Source organism: Equus przewalskii, chromosome 2 (assembly GCF_037783145.1).
Source record: "Equus przewalskii isolate Varuska chromosome 2, EquPr2, whole genome shotgun sequence".
Classification (NCBI taxonomy): Eukaryota; Metazoa; Chordata; class Mammalia; order Perissodactyla; family Equidae; genus Equus; species Equus przewalskii.
In genome coordinates this window covers 32,617,428-32,638,449 of record NC_091832.1, presented here as the reverse complement: position 1 = coordinate 32,638,449, position 21,022 = coordinate 32,617,428, and the positions used below count along the sequence as shown (strand labels likewise).

The 21,022-nt window shown below is 60.3% G+C and overlaps 1 protein-coding gene across 13 annotated transcripts in view; it reads right to left on the bottom strand.

Moving 5' to 3' along the window:
- HSPG2 (heparan sulfate proteoglycan 2) overlaps window positions 1–21,022 on the bottom strand; it is a 99,305-nt gene that overhangs the window by 3,673 nt on the left and 74,610 nt on the right. For 9 of the 13 annotated variants that reach the window (XM_070599293.1, XM_070599334.1, XM_070599304.1 and 6 more), the window contains 40 exons: window positions 20,747–20,882; window positions 20,496–20,647; window positions 19,622–19,757; window positions 19,278–19,429; window positions 18,711–18,849; window positions 18,464–18,615; window positions 17,711–17,846; window positions 17,454–17,605; window positions 17,064–17,202; window positions 16,085–16,236; window positions 15,718–15,865; window positions 14,524–14,675; window positions 13,935–14,076; window positions 13,445–13,596; window positions 12,910–13,051; window positions 12,656–12,796; window positions 12,201–12,335; window positions 11,767–11,948; window positions 11,088–11,283; window positions 10,649–10,828; window positions 10,122–10,382; window positions 8,751–8,955; window positions 7,895–7,992; window positions 7,207–7,473; window positions 6,412–6,521; window positions 6,064–6,211; window positions 5,874–5,990; window positions 5,480–5,497; window positions 5,110–5,221; window positions 4,284–4,428; window positions 4,098–4,197; window positions 3,879–3,988; window positions 3,645–3,753; window positions 3,444–3,503; window positions 2,907–3,005; window positions 2,302–2,523; window positions 1,765–2,009; window positions 1,263–1,434; window positions 1,051–1,173; window positions 896–952 (listed from right to left, as the gene is read on the bottom strand). In XM_070599293.1, coding sequence (XP_070455394.1) covers window positions 896–952; window positions 1,051–1,173; window positions 1,263–1,434; window positions 1,765–2,009; window positions 2,302–2,523; window positions 2,907–3,005; window positions 3,444–3,503; window positions 3,645–3,753; window positions 3,879–3,988; window positions 4,098–4,197; window positions 4,284–4,428; window positions 5,110–5,221; window positions 5,480–5,497; window positions 5,874–5,990; window positions 6,064–6,211; window positions 6,412–6,521; window positions 7,207–7,473; window positions 7,895–7,992; window positions 8,751–8,955; window positions 10,122–10,382; window positions 10,649–10,828; window positions 11,088–11,283; window positions 11,767–11,948; window positions 12,201–12,335; window positions 12,656–12,796; window positions 12,910–13,051; window positions 13,445–13,596; window positions 13,935–14,076; window positions 14,524–14,675; window positions 15,718–15,865; window positions 16,085–16,236; window positions 17,064–17,202; window positions 17,454–17,605; window positions 17,711–17,846; window positions 18,464–18,615; window positions 18,711–18,849; window positions 19,278–19,429; window positions 19,622–19,757; window positions 20,496–20,647; window positions 20,747–20,882 — 5,794 coding nt within the window. The remainder of the gene's footprint in view (window positions 1–895; window positions 953–1,050; window positions 1,174–1,262; window positions 1,435–1,764; window positions 2,010–2,301; window positions 2,524–2,906; window positions 3,006–3,443; window positions 3,504–3,644; window positions 3,754–3,878; window positions 3,989–4,097; window positions 4,198–4,283; window positions 4,429–5,109; window positions 5,222–5,479; window positions 5,498–5,873; window positions 5,991–6,063; window positions 6,212–6,411; window positions 6,522–7,206; window positions 7,474–7,894; window positions 7,993–8,750; window positions 8,956–10,121; window positions 10,383–10,648; window positions 10,829–11,087; window positions 11,284–11,766; window positions 11,949–12,200; window positions 12,336–12,655; window positions 12,797–12,909; window positions 13,052–13,444; window positions 13,597–13,934; window positions 14,077–14,523; window positions 14,676–15,717; window positions 15,866–16,084; window positions 16,237–17,063; window positions 17,203–17,453; window positions 17,606–17,710; window positions 17,847–18,463; window positions 18,616–18,710; window positions 18,850–19,277; window positions 19,430–19,621; window positions 19,758–20,495; window positions 20,648–20,746; window positions 20,883–21,022) is intronic. The other 4 variants (XM_070599374.1, XM_070599387.1, XM_070599368.1 and 1 more) reach the window with 3 other exon arrangements.

Below are 21,022 nucleotides of genomic sequence, written 5' to 3'. Positions count from 1 at the left end.
TGTGGAAGGATGTTACTTCTCTCCATTTTATACATGAGGAAACTGAGGCACAGAGAGGTTAAGTGACTTGCCCAAAGTCACACAGCTAGTAAGTGGGAGGGCTTGGATTTGAACCCAGGCAGGCTGGCACCAGAGTCCACACTCTTACTCGCTATCCCACTACTTCTCTTATTCTATTAGTGATAAATAAGAAGATATGTATCTATAAAGCAGTTAGCACAGTGCCTATAATTGTTCAGTAAACATTCATTTTTAAAGTTATCATTGCCTTTAAACTGATTGTGGAATCCTTGAGAGTGAGGGTCCTGCCTTATTCATCTTATATCTACTGCTCCCAGGGCAAGGGCAGGTGTACAATAAGATCTTTGTTGGGGGCTGGCCCCGTGGCCGAGTGGTTAAGTTCGCGCGCTCCGCTGCAGGCGGCCCAGTGTTTCGTTGGTTCGAATCCTGGGCGCGGACATGGCACTGCTCGTCAGACCACGCTGAGGCAGCGTCCCACATGCCACAACTAGAAGAACCCACAACGAAGAATACACAACTATGTACCCGGGGGCTTTGGGGAGAAAAAGGAAAAAATAAAATCTTAAAAAAAAAAAAAAAAAAAAAAAAGATCTTTGTTGATGGAATGTATGAATACAGAGGAGGAAACTGAGGTCAGAGTGGTTCAAGAGCCTGCCCAAGGTCACCCAGCCAGTAAGTCCAGGGCAGGACCCGGCTCTGTGTGGTTGTGATCTTTATTCTGTCGATCTGTGCCCCGTGAGCCTCTCTCTGGGCCTGTTGTGCTAAGAGGCCAGAATTGAGGGGATGGGGTCATTGGAAGAGGGGGCCTGGAGACCTGGAGCCAGGGAGGAGACAAGCCCACTAGGCTTCCCTCGCTGGCCCAGCAAGAACGTACCATTGCCCCCGCTGCCTTCAAGATGCCAATCGGACTCCGCTGTGCCATGTCCAGAGCCTATGGAGAAAGGCAGGGTCCAGTCAGTGGACACAGATACCCACGGGGACTGTGTCCCGGGCCCCGAGAGGGAGGTGGAGAGAAGCTGGAGAGGTTACCTTGTTGGCAGCGTGGGCCAGAGAAGCCGGGGGGACAGAGGCAGTGGGTGCCCCGGCAGGTGCCCCCATGCAGACAGGGCTCCCGGAGCTGGCAGGGGTTCTCTTCGTGCTCACAGAGGTCTCCTGTGGGCCAGGGCAGAGCGAGTGGGCACGGGCTGGAGCTGCCGCTGACCACCCTCTGCCCTCTTCCAGGGCCCGGGCGGCTCACGCACCTTTGAAGCCATCTTGACACAGGCACTGGAACTCATACTCTCCAGCGGGCATGCATGTGGCGCCGTGCTGGCAAGGCTGGGGCTCGCACGGGGAGCTGTCGTAGCACTGCCCGATGCCCCGGCTGCCCAGGAAGCTGTAGGTGAGGTCCAACCGCTTTCCGTTCACTGACACCTGTGGGCAGAGGGACCCTGCGGGACTCATGGGATGCAGGAGGCAGGGGCATAGCTGTGCCAGCAGAGAGAAGGCAGTAAAGGGAAGCTGGGAACCCAAGATGGAACTTGAGCAGGGATTCCAGCGGAAGGAGGAACATGAGCTGAGCGCCTACTATGTGCCAGGAACATCCACAGCACAACCTTCAGTACAACTCTTCAAAGTAGGTGTAATTGTCTCCATTTGACAGAGCAGGAAACTGAGGCTCAAGGGTGAAGGGTGTGGTCCCGAGGGCCTTGGCCAAGCTGCAGGGGGAGGGCCCCGCCCCGTGTGCGCTCCCAGCCTGCTCACCTCTCCCACGCAGCCGCGGAAGGGAGCGCTTGCGTTGGCGGCCGGGGGCAGCGACACGGAGGGCTCCACGCCGCCGAGGTAGAGGAGGGTGTCGAGGTTGAGGCCCTGGCTCTTGCCGGGCGAGGAGCGCAGCACGGGGCGCCCGCCGTTCACGCGCAGGCTGCCGTCCTTGTTGAGGCGCTCCGCGGACACGCGGTGCCAGCGGCCCAGGGCCAGCGGCTCGGCGCTGCGCAGCACGGCCAGCCCTGTGGAGGACGCCAGGTGGGTCGGCGCAAGCATGGCCCCCTGCCCCGCCCTGTTCGGGGATTTGAGCAGATAGGGGCTTTCCTTCAGCCTCCCGGTGCTCCCGGAGGAAGCCGAGAGAAGTCTAGGGACTTGGCTAAAGTGACACATAGAGAGAAGGAATGGGAAGGAACAAGGACTTGAGCCGGTCTGACCTCTGAATTTATTCCTCTGAGCCTTCTCGAGGATGGAGAGCCAAGGAGGGCACAGAGCTTGGCACTGGGAGCCCATCTACATTTGGTGCCTGGTGCTCACCTGACCCCAGCTCGTAGCGGAACTCCAGGTGGCCACCAACCATCGCCAGGGACACGAAGTCCTCCACAGGCCCGCTCTTCCCCCCACTGAACAGCAGGACTCCGTCGGGCGCCAGTGGCTTGAACTCGACATCCAGGCGTAGCTCATGGTGTGTGTTGGTGAGGGCGGGCAGTGCCAGGTAGGAGCCGGTGCCCGACATGGAGGGGGTGGTCACTGTCACACCTGCGGCAGCCACAGGTCAGCCGTGGACGGGGCGATACCGGAGTCCCAGGAGGTGTCAACTACTCAGCCTTCCTCCAGGACTCCTGCCCACCCCACTCTCTAGTCCCAGCAGCTCAGGATCAGCTGGGCAACAGCTGTAGCAGCACAAGAGCCCCCCGGCACTGCGGCCCAGGCTAGAAGGATCTCCAATAAGGTAGGGGTCCCCTTTGGGGGTCCTCAGGTAAGGGATTCAGACTGGGCAGAAGCTTGGCCAGGTGACTTTGAGGCCCTCTGGCTCTGGAATAATTTTATCATCCATAGGGCCCATCATGGCCTCAGATGCTCTGCCCAGCTTCCCCCGTCCTTACTGGGATCCTGGGGGTCCCAGGCCCGGCTCCACTCACCTTCCTCACACCTTATCCCCGAGCGGCCCAGGTGGCAGCGGCAGGTGTAGCCTCGGCCGTCGGGCCGGTTCACACAGGTGGCGTCGGGCCCACAGGCCTCTGGGAGACACACGGGCCAGCAAGGAGGACATTGAGGTAGCCCGGGAGAGGGTGGGGTCCTGATACCAAGGCCCCACCTGTTGCACCCCAGGGGTCTCGGTCAGTTAGGGCCAGGCCAGCCTGGGTGGGCTGTCGGAGACCGGGGAGCACGACTGGGTTAGAGCAAGGGTGGGGAGGGGGTGCCAGAGGAGGCTGGGAAGGGGACAGCATGGGGGGAGGGGAGCAAGCGACTGTTAGTCTGTGGTGCTCTTGAAAGACTGTAGCTGGATAACAGTGGGGTCCATGAGGACCTGGGCAGCAGGTAGTGGGGCGAGCACCTTGGTAGCAGATGGGAAGGTGGTGGGTACCTGGGGAGCAGTGATGGGGCTGGGGGAGTGCCTGGGGAGCACCGATGGGGGTAGGATGAGTAGCGGGGTGGCTATGATGGGGGGTGAGTACCTGGGCAGCAGAGATGGGAGGCAGCGTGAGTATTAGGGTGGCAGGGATGGCAGCCACGATCTAGGAGGGGTGGTAAGTACTCGGTTAAGCGTGATTGAGCTTGGTAAGTACAGTTAGCAGTGGGCCTGGGGTGGATATGAAGGGACGGCAATGGGCAGAGGCAAGCCCCCAGGGGTGGCAGTGATGGGGAGGTGTACACACCTGGGTGGCAGTGCAGGGCCTGCGAGTGTTCACAGCGGCTCCCGGTGAAGCCAGGCAGGCAGACGCACACGTAGCTGCTGCTCTCCGAGTCCTGGCACTGGCCCCCGTTCTGCAAAGCAGCCCCCAGAAGTCAGTCTGAGAACACGCTGGTCCTGCTCCACTCCCCAGAGGGGCCTACCACGGCTGAGGGCAGTGGCCAGGGGCAGCCAGGCGGCGTGTGCGGCGTGGGGTTACCTGGCACGGCCGGTCCCGACAGGTGGGGCAGTGGGAGATGCCGTGCGCTGTAAGGTTGAGGTCATGGAAGACGATCTCCTCGCCCTGGATGCGCAGCTCCCGGACGCAGCCTGGGGGGTGGGCAGGCAGGATGAGCAAAGGTGGGGGCCTCCCAGGTTCCCACGGGCTCTGTCAGCCGGGTGAGGCTTGGCGAGGGCTAGAGGCGGGTGGGGGGCTCACCTATGAAGCCACTGCTCAGCCCTGCCTTGGGGATGGCACTGTAGTCAGGGTAGCCGCCCAGGTAGAGCTCCTCGTTCAGGTCCAGGCCCTGGAACTTGCCCTGGGCAGTGCGGGAGGCGGGAATGGCAGAGAGGCCAGGCAGGGGTGGGGAGGGGGCTGGGAGAGGGGGACGGGGTCGGCTCTCACCTGGGAGGTCCCGTTGACTGGGGCCAGGCTGCCCACAATCAGGGAGCCCTGAGTGAGGCTGCGCAGCAGGGTCACCGTGTGGAACTGGCCCAGCGCCAGCGGTGTGGGGTGGCGGATGGTGGCCATGCCTGAGCCTGCGTCAAAGCTGCTCCACGGGGCAGGGCCGGGGCAGAAGAAAGTAGACATGGGGTTCGTAAGAAGAGCTAGCAGGGGGCCCAGCCTGGGCAAAGGGGATGCCACCATTCCCTGCAGTCCTGCTCCACTTCCTGTCCCTGCCTTGTCCTCCCACCCCATTCCCCACCCCAGCCCTCCACTTCCTGCCCAGGTCTCCTCCTCTCCCCCACCCTTTCCTTGGAGCCTTGGAGCTCCAAGTGCCCTTGGCTCCGGGGCCCTGCAGCCCAGCACCTGGACTCACTCTTCTTCTGGGCACCCCTCCCTCTGAGAGCACCCTGTCTCTTTCCTTCTTGCTTTATGGCTGGTCTTCCCCGACTAGAATATACCTTCTCACATTTTGTATATCCCTCTATCAGTGCCTGGCACATAGGAGGTGCTCAGCAAATAACTGTTGAATGAATGAATGAACGAACGAACGAATGAATCCTGGCCTGCAGCAGTGCCACCCTGTAAGCACAGGCTGCTTCCTCCTCCACCAGGCTGGCATACCGTGCCTACTCCAGCAGATCGGGTGGTCGCCGAGGGTAACAGCCACCTCTCCTTCCCCAGCACCTCCTCTGTACAACCCGGCCCAGGTGTGTGCCTGACTAAGCCCTGCCGTCCAGTCCCCCAGCCCCCTCTCCCCAGGGAACGGGGAGGGCGAGGGTCTCACCGGAATTCGGGCCTCCCACCCACGAGGCCGAAGGAGATGAAGTCGGGCTGCCTGTGGGCCAGGCTGGCGGGGCTCCCTGGGCTCTGCTTCTGCCCATTGTACAGCAGCATCCCTGGGCGGGCACAGCTGTGTCAGGGCCTCCCCTCCCGCTCCCTGTCTGCCCCAGCCCCAGGGGTGTGAATGGCCCCAGCTCGTGAGCCTTTCCACTCTGACGCCTGTCCCTCCCTCTGGCACAGCCCGCATGGCCTTCCCACTCTCTCCAGATGGTGCCCGAATAGAAGGGCCTTGTGAGAGCCCCTGAAGGACATGGAATTTGCTTCACTCACACTGCAGGGTCGACCTGAAGGAGGAGAGGGGGGCAGAGACTCACCCGAGTAGAGAAGGAGGCCTGGACAGTGAAAGTCAGAGACCGTAAGAGATGGGAGGAGACAGGTGAGAGAGAGAGAGGAGGAAAGGGTGAGAGATGGGAGACAAAGGAGGCAGGAGGACAGAGAGGGGGACAGGAAGATGGGATGGGGGACTGGGTGTGGATGCACCAATGGCAGAGCGACCATGAGGAGGCTCCAGGTGGGAGGTTATCACGGAGGCAGAAACGGAGAAGGGAGGAGGCACCAAGGGGAGGCCCGGCAGGCCTGGGGGCGCCAGGACAGGGAGGACCAAGGGAGGTGGGTGGCCCCGGGGCTGCTGGGGCCCAAATGGTGATGGCAGTTACTCCAGGAGATCCCCTGCCCCAGACCCCCCACATCAGCTCCTCTCGTGCTCACCATCGGCTGAGTCAGGGCGGAAAGTGATCCTGATCTCAAACTTCCTGTAGGCATCCTTGATGGTGGGCAGCGGCAGGAAGGAGTGGGGGGTCTGGGTGAAGTAGGGCACCACCCGCTCTGCCGGCAGAGAGCAGTTAGATTGACGCCCTCCGGGCAGTGGGTGGGCACCGCCATTCTGGGGCTGTCTTACCTGGCACCCGCAGCTGGGCGAAGGCTTTGACCTTGCCCTGGCGGTTCGTGGCAGTGCAGACGTAGGTGCCCGCGTCCTGGGGGCGGACCGAGGGCAGCACTAGCATGTTGTTCTCCAGGCGGCTGTCGGGGGGCAGGTTACCATCCAGCTGCAAACACAGCCGTGCTTTGGACCCTGGCCTCGGCCGGCACCTCCACAGGGCCTGTCTCCCATCTCCTGCACGCCTGCCCTTAGGCCCTAAGCACGTACTGTGTGCCAAGCCTGGGCCACGTCCTGGGGGCACTGAGATGGTGACAACCCGGTGCCTGCCCCTCAGGCATGCCTGCTGGTCCCCTGCCCAGCATTTACCTTGCTCCAGGTGATGTCAGGAGTGGGGTAGCCAGAAGCCATGCAGGGGAAGACGGCTGTAGAACCAGCAGGCACATGGACCTCGGGGGGTGTTGAGATCTGGGGCAAGGCTAAGAGGGGGAAGGAGAGACAGGCCACCAACCTGATGACAGCCACCATTTGTGAGCCCAGGCTGTACCCCGATTTGCTTAATCCTCACACCATCCCTTGAAGGGAGGCACCGTGTCCCTGTTTCACAGATGAGGAAATTGTGGCTGCTTCCTCTTAGCTGCACAGAAGTGGGCAGAGTCAGGGCTCTGGAACAGCCCCAGACTCTTCAACACACCTGGGCAGAAGAATGTCCAGCCCTCTGGGGTCCTGAGAAGTGGGTAGTAGGGCAGTGAGAGTCTGGAAGTTTGGGGGCAAGTCATACGGTTTGGGGTGAAAAGGAATTGCCTCTGAAGGAAACGTGGATTTGTGTGTCCTGCACCCACTGCTCCTGCTTCACTCTCTTTCGTCTCTGTTCTGTGTTATGCTGTCTCTGCCATCAGACTGGGCTGTAGGCCTCCCTTGTCAGAGCAGAGGACTACAGACCCATTTTCCTCTTGACACCCCATGGTGTAGCCCAGCCCTGCAAGTTCCAGCCCCCCCAGAACACTCACCTTTACCCCCGGCTGCCCCCACTTATTGTGAAACCTGCCCCTTAGATACACAGAACTGAAAATTCCCAAGAGAGTGGGAAGGAGTGCAATGCAGGCAAGGCCAGAGCAGGTAGCTCGAGAAGCCCGTCCCCACACAAGCCCCCGCCGCCTTCACCTTGCACGAGCAGCAGCACGTGGGACTGGGTGGTGCCGGCGGCGTTGGTGGCCGTGCAGCGGTACTGTCCCGCGTCAGCCAGCTCCACGTGGGCGATCCTGACGATGCCTCCGCTCTGGACAATGCCAGGCCGCAGGCGCCCTCCAACTTTGCTCCACGTCACCTGAGGCTTGGGGTCCCCCAGCGCCAGGCACTCGAACTCCACGGCATGGCCGACCACCACGGTCTGCACGGACGTCCGGATGTTGATGAGCACCGAGGGCAGGGCTGGGGCGAGGGAGGCAGAGGCAGAGTGAGGCCAGCCTGCTGGAGCCTGGCCCGAGGCTGCAGACAGCCCCGGAAAAGGGGGCACTGGGGCCTAGGCATTCGTTCACTTCTCCACGTGCTCTTCCGTGCATTCACGTTACCGCACTCGCTCGTCTGCTCTGCTGTTCATTCGTTTCCGCGCTTGGGCATCCACGGGGCTTCTTCGTTGGCTGGTCTGCGCACCCACCCGCTCCACCTGTGCCCCTTCTTCCTCCCTTGCGATATTTGTCAAGCCCCCTCACTCTATGCTAGACACAAGCAACATTACAATCGAGTAATTCTCTTCATTCGTACACATTTAAGGGGCTTCCTAGGGAACAGGGTCCCTGTGCCCTCCTCTCTGTCCCCTGCTCTCAGCAGAGGCCTGAAGCCACTCTCCTACCTTGGACAACCAGCTGGGCACTGGCCTGGGCCTGGCCCCATGGTCCATAGGCCTGGCAAATATATGTCCCTTGGCAGCTCTGGTCCAAGTTCTGGATTCTGTAAAGAAAAAATCAGATATCAGTGAATAAAAACAATTATGAGAGTGCTTTGCACTGGCGTGGGAGTTACAGCTGCCAGAGGTTAGCACACGGGGGAAACTTCTAGTCTCTCAATAACCAATAGGCAAGGTAGGTGGGCAGGCAGGATGGGTGTCACTACACCCATTTGGGACTGAGACCGTGCTCTCTAGAGGGCAAGATCACGCAGTCGTGGAGCAGCGGAGCTGAGATCTGCGCCGTGTGTATACCTGGTCTCGGCCTGTTCTCTTTCCTCTAACAATAATGATACGAATGCTGGCCACCGTTCACCGAAAGCCTTCCACGTGCTCAGCACCGTGGTAAATGCTTCAGATAATCTCATTTCCGTCTCCTATAACCCACCGCACAGCTGAGGCTCAGAGAGGGGAGGTGCCTTGCCCAAGGACATTGTTTCAGGCTGAGCCCCACAGGGCAGGTGGTTTTTTTTTTAAAGATTTTATTTTTTTCCTTTTTTTCCCCAAAGCCCCCCAGTACATAGTTGTGTATTTTTAGTTGTGGGTCCTTCTAGTTGTGGCATGTGGGACACTGCCTCAGCATGGCTTGTGCCATGTCCGCACCCAGGATTTGAACCGACGAAACACTGGGCTGCCTGCAGTGGAGCGCGCGAACTTAACCACTTGGCCACGGGGCCAGCTCCGAGGGCAGGTGTTCTAACAGCTCCACTGTGTGCCTTCAGCTGGGGCGCCCAAGTTCAGTCCTGCCCCCACCCCCACTCACCGGAGCACCCCATCCTGCACGCTGTGGCCAGGAGGCAGGTGACCCCCTTCCTTGATCCAACGAAGCTGGGTGCCCCGGTCGCTGGGCACGGCACAATGGAACTCAACGCTGGCCCCTATGCTCTTGGTCTCCAGCTGAGGCGTGACCTGAACGGTGGGCGTGGATCCTGCTGGGACAGCAGTGGCCGGGAGAGAGCCAGAGGGGCCTGTGGGGACATTTGCGAGGTTCTGCATATATGTGTGTCATATCCCTGACGCTCCTGCCACCCCCCCAGGACCCAGGAAACTCCCATCCTAACGTTCAAGGGCTGTTCTTCTCCTGGTAGCCTCTCTGACCAGGGAGAAAAGACCTTCCACTGGCAGAAGGACGCATTTGCTCACTTGCGTATTCATTCAATCAACACATTTAAGAGCCTGTGGAGCGCTGGGCTCTGCTTTCGGGAGGGGAGTAGAGGGAAGCCCCAGGCAAGAGTGCAAGGGGTCAGTCTTGGAAAGATTTAGACATTTTAAGCAAGGACAGCAAAGACTCTAGTCTAACATAAGAGAATCTGTGGTCATGGGGAAGGCACCCACATGTCCTCATGCGGGGGGTGGGTGGGAGGGTAAGTGCCGATACATATCATCATCATTTGAAGTGCCTACTGCATGCCACGGGCTTTACATACGGGTATCTTTCTAAGTCAGCCTAAGTGCTGGCACTGTCTCTCCACCCTACAGATGAAGAAACTGAGGCTTGGCCAAGGTCACACAACCAGCAAGTCACCGAGCACTGAACCCACGCTCAGTGTAGCCCAGGCTCTTGACCACTGGGCTATGTGCTTTTCTGCTTCTAGAATTTGGGGCCCAACAGAACTTGTTGGCTTTGTGTCACTGACAGAGGAGACCATGGAGATGCTGGGTTCTTTGGAGATCCACTGAAACCCTGAGCATGCCCGGGGGCGGTGCTGCCCTGCCACACAGTCACTGTCCAGCATTTACCCAGCCCGTTCTGGCCCTGTGGTGGACAAGCCTGGGCTTCTAAGATGACTGGGTCCAGGCCCTGCCCTGCGTCTCTTGAGTCTCGCAGGTGAGGCAGGCTGGGGTACTTCTGTAAACCTACAGCCGCTGGCAGTGGGAGCTCAACGCCAAGGGAGGGATGCAGCAATGAGAGCTAGAGCTGCTGAGAAGCTGATGGGGCTCTTCCTGGAGGAGGCAGGCCTGCCGTGGGCGTTAAAGAAGGGAAAGCCAGGCATTCCAGGTGGGGCAATGGAGGGAGGCCTTGTACCCCAAGTGGGGGTCCCCTGGTGCCAGTTGCTGGGTGACTGAAAGGCTCAGACAAGGGCCTGGAGGAAAGCTGACCCCCTTCTGCCCAGCCTGACCCAGGGCTGCTCACCTTGGACGACCACGTGGGCGAAGGCCTCAGCCGAGCCCACCCTATTGGTGACCCGGCAGCGGTAGCGGCCTGAGTCCTCGGGGGCGGCGGGCTCAAAGTGCAGCATCTCGTTCCTGGCGGTCACCCTCCCAGAGAGGCTGCCCCCCACGCGGCTCCACTGGAAGGTGAGCGGGGGTGTCCCGTGAGCCAGGCACTGAAGCTGCACCGTCTCCCCTGCCTGCACCGAAGCGTGCTCCGGGACTGTGGTGGCATACGGTGGGCCTGGGGTGGGGGACATAGAGGTCAGAGTTGGGAGGAGCAGACGTCGAGATGGGAACAGGTGTCGGGTCCAGGAGACTTGCCAAAGGACCAGGGAGGCTGAGTGGGGAGCCTGGAGGACTGGGGATGAGGGGAGCAAAGGTTCCAGGCGGGCATATGGGTTTCAGGCTAGGGTAGGCTCTGGGAGGCTGAGGTATGGGGCCCTCTGGATGGGGTTCCTGGGGTTCTGTCCAGGGTGCAGCCTGGTGGGGGGCGGATGAGTGCCTTACTCTCTACGTGCAGGGCGATGGTGGCCTCAGCGTGCCCGGCAGGGCTAGTGGCGTTGCAGATGTACTGGCCCGAGTCCTGCTGGGCTACCCGGGGGATGATCAGCGTGTTGCCTTCCAGCTGGTGCTGCCAGGGCAGTGGGGAGCGCAGCTTGGACCAGTGGATGGTGGGCGTGGGGCTGCCTGCGGAGTCAAGTGGAAGATGGCAGCGATTGCTGGGCTGCCCCAAGGACCAGCGGAGGGTGGCGACGTTGAGGAAGGGACCCGGGTGATCTGGCCCCTTTGTGGGGGGCACTAAGTGGGCACCTCAGCCATCACTGGGAGATGCCAGCAGCAAAACCCCCTCCCCAGGCATGACATCATCTTCAGATCTCTTGTGTCTACAATGCAGGCCCCAGGCACCACTGCTCTGCCTGCCCCGTGTGTCAGCCCCCGTCCACACCTGTGGCTGAGCAGCGCAGGGTGGCCGTGTGTCCAGCCTCCACAGTCAGCTCGGCTTCTTCAACCTGGACCTGGGGGGCCCCTGGGGCCACGGTGCCCATGTCCACAATCACTTCCACCCGCTTCTGTGCTGTGCCCAGTGCATTCTGAGCTAGGCACACATAGGTGCCCGCATCTGATGGTTTAGCTGATGAAATCTGGAAGAAAACAAGGAGGTTGATTATGCGGGCACTGAAGAGGGACCTTTGCATCAGCCCCCAGCTCTGGTTTAGTTTTATCTCCTTTCTCTACCCTTCCCTTTGTTTTGAGCTCTCCTATCTGACAGGCTGCTTAAGGCGTCACACCCAAAACATCCCATTGGTCCATCAACCCACCGATCCATCCATGTACCCACCTACCCACCCACCCACCCAACCATACTTCCACTATCCACCTACCCGTCTACCTACCCACCTACCTGTTCCACCCATGCATCCATCCTTCCAACCATTCTTTCTTCCCTTCTTCCACCTTCCCTCTTTCTTCCTGCCTATCTTCTAATCTTCCCCTCATCTACCTATCCCAACCCCCTCTTTCTCTCTCCATCGATTCATTATCCATCTGCCTATCCACCACTTTTCCCTCCAAGCATCTGCTCAAGGATGGGCCTGGCCTCTGGCCAAAGGGAGGCCACGCCTCACCTGCAGCACCGTGTGGCTGTCCACGGGCCCATATGTCTGCTGCTCCACCTTGGCAGGGGTGCCGATCCGGGTCCAGCGAGCAGAAGAGCGGGGCTCCCCAGCACTAACACACTCCAGGGCGACTGCCTTTCCCACTTTCACCCACACGGGGCCCTCAGGAAGCACAGACACCGTAGGGGGCCCTGTCCAGAGGAACGACACGACTGATGTACATGCGGAGCTCTGCTGGTCACGTGCACTGTCACAGATCCCATCTCAGTAACTGCCATGTGGGCACTAGTCTCCCCACTGCACTGACGTGGAAACTGAGGCTCAGAGAGGGGGAATGCTCAAGAGGGAGGCAGTGGCAGAGGCAGGACTTAAACCTGGAGGTTCTGAGCTCAGAATGAGGGCTGGAGACAGGCTGGCAGAGCCCATGGGTTCACGCTCCTCACCATGCACACTGAGGTTCACGACACTCTGGGCCACGCCATAGGCGTTGGAGGCCACGCAGCGGTAGGCACCATGGTTGCTGGGCCGGGTACCCACGATGGTGATGATGGAGCCATTGGGGCTGATGTGGACATTGTCTGTTGGAGTGGCATTGGGAAGGTATAGTCAGTGAGGGTGGTCCTCATGCCTTGGCGCTGCCTCTGCCCTGTGCCCCCGACCCCTCCAGCCTGGGCGTGTCCAGCTCACAGGGTCACAGACAGCAGGTGAAAGAGTCTTTGGGGACGCCTGGGTCCAGCCCCCTCACCATCCGGATGGGGCCACTGAGGCTCCAGAGGGGAAGAACCTTCCCCAGGGTCATACCAGGAGTTTGGTGCTATGCTTGGCCTCTGCCCCATCCACAGCGGTGATCACCAGGCATTCCTACCTTCCTCCAGCCCACCCACCCTGCCCAGCTCACCTTCCAGCTCTTGGTTCCGAGTCTTCCACTCCAGGCTGATGGGGGCTGCCCCGTCATGGATGAGGCACTTGAAGCTGGCGTCTTGACCCTGCTGCACGGTGCTGCTGGGCGGCTCGATAGAGATGACGGGGCTCCTAAGGCCTGGGGGATGAGGCAGGTGGAGGGCTGGGCTCTGGGGCTGGGTTGGCTCGACCCCGCTGCCTCAGCTCCAGGGTCTCTCTCCCTCCCCTGCCCATGGCATCTGCCACACTCACGGTAGGAGGACCCCGCACTGGGTGGGACAGTGACTGTGAAGGAGGCCTCCTGCTCAGGGCCTGAGCCGCCAACCACACGGCACACGTACTCGCCAGAGTCGGCGGGGGAGACGTGGTGGAGCCGCAGCCGGGAGCCATGGGTCTGTCGGAGCGAGGAGGGGGCAGCCATCAGGCCAAAGTACTTGGGATAGGGCAAGTCCCCACGCCCGGCTCTGCCAGTGCCCAAGAGTCCCCTCTCGGGTCTTAGGAGCTCCGGGCTCCAGCTGGTGGGAATGAAGGAGCCTCATTCACAGAATCCTACGAGTCCAACCCACCCACTTTATAGAGGCGCAAACTGGCTCAAGAAACGATTCAGCAGCAGAGCCAGGAGAAAAACCCAGGTCTCAACTCCAGGCTGGCAAATTGTTCCCCAAAAGGTATCCTATCTCCTGGGGGTCCCAAGCAGGCCAGGGTTGGCATGAGATTTGGGGTGCAGAAGGCGACTGCAGGTTGATCCTTGCCTGCCCTGGGACCCTCCCCATCCTGGTCACCGTACCTGGTGCCGGGCAGGGAGGCTGCCCCCACGCTTGTGCCACGTGACCTGGGCGTGAGGCTGCCGAGGCACCACACAGTTCAGGTCCAGGGTCTGCCCTTCGGCCACGTGGGAGGAGGAGGCCTCAATGTAGATGGGCTGTGCCAGTCCTGGGGCTGTGGGCACAACGGGTGGGTGAGAAAGGCAAGGTTCCAGGGGGTGAAGGCAGGGACACAGGTGGAGGCAGTAAATGCCGACTGGCCCTCCTGGAGTGCAGAGGCTTGAGGGTGACTGACACGGCTGAGCGCCATCGACCTAAGAAGAGTCTCCATTCCCTGGGGGCCAGCTTGCTGTGATGAGACCCAGGACTGGTCCCTAGTGGTTGGGGGAGGGGCTGGAGGACATTCACAGCGCTGAGAGCTCCATGCTTCTGCTGGGAGAGCAGGGAGGAGCAAGGCCAGGAAGGGGCCCCCACACCCATGCCCCAGCATCGCCCACTGCCCCTGTCACTCACCAGGAATGGGGCGCGGGCTGGAGGCCTCAATTGTGACCAGGACAGAAGCCTCTAGGGTGCCTGAGCTGCCGGTCACTTGGCATGAGTACTCGCCAGAGTCAGCCGGGGACACCTGGTTCAGCCTCAGCAGGGGGCCATGGACCTGGTCAGGGTCGGGGCAACAGTTGGGAGAGTGAGCTCGGGGGCCAAGGGCCAAGGCCTTCAGATGCCCAAGCCCCCTGGTACCTGGTCCCCAGGACCGTCATGGACAGTTATGTAGGCTGCATCTTGTCAAAGGTGACCCCCTCTGACATTAGACATTGTGGAGTAGGTTTATTAGGACACTTTTCTGCTAGGAGAAAGTCCAGTGTCCTGAGTAAGAGGTGTCCTTTTCTCATTTGTGCCAAGGTGCTAGGGGGCCAGAGGTGGCCCTTTTTTGCCCAGGCTGTTCTTGACCTCCTCATTCCCAGTGATTTCCTGCTGCAATTTTCCCAAAGCCCTGGATGTTGGGGCCACCTTCCCTCTAGGGCTGGGTTCAGGCAGGACTGCCCGCACAGGAGGTGGGATGGGATGGGGTGTGCCCACATCCTGCTTTCTCTAGCCCCTATACCTGGTGCCGGGCAGGGAGACTGCCCCCACGCCTGTGCCATGTGACCTGGGCATGCGCCTGCCCAGGCACCACGCACTTCAGATCCAGGGTCTGCCCTTCAGCCACGTGGGAGGAGGAGGTCTCGATGCGGATGGGTGGGACTCCGCCTGGAGCTGGGGCACAGGAAGAGGTCAGTGAGCTGGGACCCCCACCCCTGTGCCCTCAGCCCCTGCCCCTGGGTGCCCAGATGTTCAGACTAGAGGCCATGGGGAGGTGGCCTCGATTCCCCCTTCCCATTCCCCTGAGGCCTGGGGCGGCTGGGCTAGCCTGGGCGGGTAGAGCACCTCATTCTCCTGGCCCTGCCCCAGACAATGGCCCCACCATCAGCTCATGTGCTCCCAGCACCACTGGCGGCCAGGGCTCAGGGCCAGGCACCTCCACACAGATCACTAATGCTTCCCAAACTTGAGTAGCATGTGGCTAAGAACCCGGACTCTGGGGCCAGACTGCCGGGGTTCAAAACCCAGCTCTGCCGTGGATCAGCTGTGTGCCCTCTGGAAAGCTACTTCACCTCTCCTTGTCTCAGTTTCCCCAGTAAAAGGGAGAGAACAATCACACCTACCTCAAAGGGTTATTGCGAGGATGAAACGAGATAATGCATAGATGTGATAGGGCCCACACCTACTAAGTGCTATATCTTGTTTATTACTTAGCAATTCACGTGCTGCTACCAGGACGTCTGCTACAGCCACGCGCTCCCTGTGCTATCCATTACTTTGCATTTTCCTTTCACTGATTCATTAAAAATAATCCTTAAATACTTAGCTCCATTATAGGCAACGATTTCTGTGAAATCATGACAGGTTTGATGTGCTGCTGTTTTTTCCCTAATATGCCCCTATTTTATCACCTAAGATCACCCTCACATGGCCCCAGAGGTGCAGCTCCAGCCTCTGGGGAACTCATGAAACTGGTGCAAGAGCTGCTATCCCCCCTTTACAGACTAGGAAGGGGAAACGCGAAGAGAAGTCCCTTGTGTGACGGCTCAGGTGTGGACAGAGGGGCTGAGACTCACACCCACAGATGACAGACTCTGAAGTCCGTGCTCTCGGGCCCTAGAGATGAAGCCCCCTTCACCTGCCTCCCGATCTCTGCCTGCTGGTCCTTCCCCACCTCCCTTCCCCAGCCTCCCAGCCCCACCGGAGGGACCCTCACCAGGGACAGGAACAGCGCTAGAGCCAGAGGCCTCGATGGTGACCAGGACCGAGGCCTCCAGGGGGCCAGAGCTGCTCACCACACGGCACACGTACTCGCCCGAGTCAGCTGGGGACACCTGGTGTAGCCGCAGCCGTGAGCCGTGGGCCTGAGCGGGGACAGGACGGGGAGACAGAGGAGCAAAGTGAGATGGCAGTCGACATCCTTGAAGGCCTGGGGCCAGGGTCTAACCTCTGACGCAGGCAGGCGCTGCAGCCCATGGGAGCTCCCAGACCTCCTTCCTGGGCGGAGCCTGGGGGATGGACCCCTAGGCAGGGCCCCCACATGCAGCAGCCCTCCCACTATTTCCTGCCGCCAACTCCCATACCTGGTGGTGAGGGGGGAGGCTGCCCCCACGCCTGTGCCACGTGACCTGGGCATGGGCCTGTCCAGGGACCACGCAGTTCAGATCCAGGGTCTGCCCTTCAGCCACGTGTGAAGATGACGACTCAATTCTGATGGGCACAGAACCGCCAGGGACTGGGGGCACAGAGACAGCAAATCGGGGCTTTGGCTATAGGCAAATTTGGGAACAGCTGGGATGGTGGGCGCCTTAGCTGTAGAAACCCCCCTCTCTCAAGATAATAATAATAGCCAACACTTATAGCATGCCAGGCTCTGTTCTAAGCACTGTATGTGTATTCACTCATTTAATCCTCACAAAGTTCATAAACTTTCCCCGATGATGGAAATGTCCCATCATCTACACTGTCCAATACAGTAGCTACTAGCCACGTGTGGCTATTGAGCACCTGAAATGTGGGGATGTGAATTTTTTTTTTGAGGAAGATTAGCCCTGAGCTAACATCTGCTGCCAATCCTCCTCTTTTTGCTGAGGAAGACTGGCCCTGAGCTAACATCCATGCCCATCTTCCTCCACTTTATACGTGGGACGCCTACCACAGCATGGCGTGCCAAGCGGTGCCATGTCTGCACCCGGGATCTGAACCAGTGAACCCTGGGCCGCCGAAGTGGAACGTGCGAACTTAACCACTGTGTCACCGGGCTGGCCCCGGGGATGTGGATTTTAAACTGTAACTAATTTTAATTGCCACACGTGGCTGGCGGCCACTGTACTGGACAACTCTGTGAAGATGGAACGACCGATATCCCCATTTTGCTGAGAGGAGGGTAACTCATCCAAGCCCCTTAGTGGTGTGGGCAGGATTCGAATCCAGGCACCTTTCTGCAGAGCCTTGCCCTAGACCACAAGCCTCGCCTAAGGGCTCTGACTACAGAGCTCCTCCTCTGCAGGGAGCACTGTGACCTGCGTCTCTGGTCCCTCCTCGGGCCTCCCTCAGACTCACCGGAGGGGCTGCCGGCGCTGGGGGAGACTGAGACCATGATGGAGGCCTCCTGGGCGTCGATGTTGTTGTTAGCCCGGCACACGTACTCGCCCGAGTCAGCCACAGACATCTGGTGCAGCCGCAGGCGGGAGCCATGGGCCTGGGGGGGCAGGTGGGGAAGGGCGGGGAGAGGGAGTCGAGGGGCAGAGGGGTCATGGGCTGGCTCAGGCCTCCTCCCAGCCTCCCTTGTCAGACTTGCTCATACTACCCTCTGTCTAGCCAGGGCAGGAGGCACGACTGCCCCAGGACTGCCAGCTAATCCTTTGGGTTCTTTGCCCACGGGGCTGTCCCTGCACTGCCCACCCCGGGAGGCAGGGATTCCGTCCCCACTGCCACGGTTCCACTCTGTACCTGGTGTCGGGCAGGAAGGCTGCCCCCACGCTTGTACCATGTGATGGTGGCCTGGGGCTGCCCAGCGACCACACAGTTCAGATCCAAGGTCTGCCCTTCGACCACTGTGGGGGACGAGGACTCGATCCTGATGGGTGGGGACACGCTGGGCACTTGGGACAGAGAGAGACAGACCACACAGCGAGAGTCAGATACCAGGGACAGTGCTGGGGACTCTGCCTCCCCCCTGCACCCACTTGTCCGGACCCCCTCCTCACCGTGGGAGGAGCCGCTGCCCTGGATGGTGACGATGAGTGAGGTCTCCTGGGAGCCAGCACCATTACTGACGTGACATACGTACTCTCCCGAGTCGGCTGGCGTCACCTGGGGGATCCGCAGCCGGGAGCCCACGATCTGGAGGGGAATAGGTATCAGCGGGTGGGGGCAGCCCCTCCACATCCCGGGCACTGCTGCTGCTGCCCCCAGACTCCAGGAGCCTCCCTCTCTTGCCTGGGGTCTGCCCCCACCCCAGTCCGCAGGGGTTCTTCTGCGGGGCCTTCCTGAGGCTCCGGGCTGGGGTGGACAGTGCCCCTAGCCTTTGTACTGTTCTCACCCCTCACCCCTGCAGCAAGCCCACTGAGGCCTTCCCTGGTGACTCCACAGAGCCCTGCTGTGGCTCCTATTGCATGTGGCATGTCTGCCTCACCCTCTGGCCTGTGAGCTCCCTGAGGGCAGGCACCTGTCTCATTCCATTTGGAATCCTTAGTGCCAGGCACAGGACTTAGCCTGGAGCAGGTTCTCAGGGAAATTTAGTGAGTGAATCATAGAACGTTTTGTTCAAATATAGGATCCAACTGAGGTCAGTGGGATGATCTCTGTATCCTCAGCACTGGTCCAAGGCCCATCTAGCAACAACACTCAATGTTTGTTGAATGACTGAATGAGCACAGAGGAGGTGCTAAGATCCCCTGCTGATTCCTGTCAGAACGGGTGTGCCCAGTTTTTGTCTTCCTTGCCTGCTGGCTCCATACCTGGTGCCGGCTGGGTAGGCTGCCTCCACGCTTATACCAGGTGATAGTGTGGGGGGCTTGGCTGGTCACTAGACAGTTGAGGTCCAGAGTATGTCCATTGGCCAGGGAGGATGAGGAGGACTCAATGCGGACGGGGTATACCACACCCTGGGCTGGGAGAGGGGACAGGAGGCAGGATGTGGGAGCCGCTGAGGGTGGAGGGGCCCTAGCAGCCCCCACTGTTTGCTATGACCCCCGAGACACTCACTGTGGGAGGGGCTAAGACGCTGCTGGATGGTGACGAGGACTGAGGCTTCCTGGGTGCCCGAGCTGCTGACCACGCGGCACACGTACTCCCCGGAGTCGGCTGGAGTCACCTGGGGCAGCCGCAGCCTTGAGCCATGCACCTGGGAGGGTCGGGAGGGAGGCAGGCTCAGAGCCGGGCTCGGCGGCTCCCAGCCAGGCTGCTACTCCCTTGCCTGGCCTCCTCCTAGTCTGGCCCAGGCAGCTGGAGCTTGAGGGGGCTCTTCCAGGGAGAACCACCATTCATGAGCCCCCAGTTCCCCTGCCCCAGTGTTGGGACTGGGCCTGGTGGGAAGAAGCAGGGCACCAGTGTTTGTTGATGTGCTATGGCGCAGGTGAGGTAGGCAGTGTGAGCCCATTTGACAGACAAGGACACTGAGGATCAGGGAAGCCAAATGACAGCCTAAAGCCACACAGCAGGCAAGTGGAGAGCAGCATCTGAACTTGAATATGCCTGAATTCAAAGCCTGTGCTCCTTATTCTGCAGTCACAGGGTTCTTTAGCCCCGCCCCCCCAGCTCCCCGCCTCCTACCTGGTGCCGGGCGGGGAGGCTGCCCCCACGCTTGTGCCACATGATCTGGGCATGGGCCTGCCCAGCGACCAGGCAGTTCAGATCCAGGGTCTGGCCTTCAGCCACATGTGAGGAGGAGGACTCGATCCGGACTGGGGGGGTGACCCCAAGTGCTGGGGACAGAGGGCAGAGGGTCAACCCCCGGCTGGGAGGGCAGGAGGAGAGGGGGGTGTAAGTGGAGCTAGGGGCTGTTGGTCTTGTGGGATCCTGCCATTGCTGGAGTGGTGAGCCCCACTGCTAGAATGGGGAGCCCCAGTGCCAGAGTCAGGGGTCCCCAGCCCTGCCCTCCCTCGAGTGCCACTCACCAGGCATAGAGCTTGCAGGCTCAATGGTCACCAAGACGGAGGCCTCCAGGGGCACTGAGCCACCCCCCACGCGGCACACATACTCGCCCGAGTCGGCTGGGGACACCTGGTGTAGCCTCAGCAGTGAGCCGTGGGTCTGGTCGGATGGAGGTGCGGTCAGAGGGGGCCCTCGAGGGACCCCTGCATCTCTGACCCGCAACCCTGCCTCGCTCTCTGACCCCCGAGGCCTGGCCATCAGCTCTGTCCTGCTTAGGGATGGAGACGGGGGTTTCATCCCCGGAGTAGGGGGTGGACAACAGGAGTCCCAGTGAACTGCAAACACTGCCACCTTCTCTCGGTTCTCAGACACACTTCAGTGTCTCTGAAATCAAGATGCGTCTTACAGTGAAGAATCTTACAGTGCAAGCGGCAGCCTGTTTTTCTTAGAGGTACCTAAAATAATGGTGCATCTGCAATCAATGGCATCCTCAGTTCTATAATAATAATAATAGCCAATGGCATTACCGTAATGGTAACAGCTCAGAACGCTTTCTCTAAGCCACAGCTCCGAGCACCTTGTGTATATGTTAACTCACTCCAACCTCAAAACAATTCTATAAGGAAGGGACCATTATTACCATTTTACAGATGCTGAAACGATGGCACAGAGAAGTTAAGTAACTTGCCCAAGGTCACAGGCTAATGAATGGTGGAGGCAGGATTCCTAGGCTGGTGGCTCCTAGAGTCTGGGTCCTAACCCCCGCACCATACACCTGTGCAATGGGACCCAAGGCCTCCCGCGTCTCAGAGAAGCCTCCAGTCCTCCCCACCCCTCACCTCCACCACCCAGGGGCCGCCATTCCCTTCTTGGCCCGTCCATCCTCCAGTCCTGTACCTGATGCCGGGCAGGGAGGCTGCCTCCACGCTTGTGCCATGTGATCTGGGCATGGGTCTGCCCGGGCACCACGCAGTTCAGGTCCAGGGTCTGCCCTTCGGCCACATGGGAGGAAGATGACTCGATGCGGATGAGCTGGGAGCCACCAGGAGCTGGGGGAGACGATGGCCACTGGTCACTCTAGTTCTTTGAAGCTGCCTCCACCTATATCCCCTTTCTCCGTCCCAGCCCAGCCTGGTGGCCCCACTCACGGTAGGCGAAGTTGGCCCCCTGGGTCCCGGTTACTGTGACTGTGATGGAGGCCTCCACACCATTGCTGGCCCTGCAGACATACTCGCCCGCGTCAGCTGGGGAGGCCTGGAAGATGTACAGGCGGGAGCCGCGGACCTGGGCAGCCATGAGCAAAGGTGTGAGTAGGGGGCTTCCCGGATGCCTCCATCCATGCCCCTGCTGGGAACTGCCAGCCCTTCAGCTCAGGGGTTAGGACCCCCGCAACCCACCACCCGTAGCTTGGCCCTGGCTGGCCC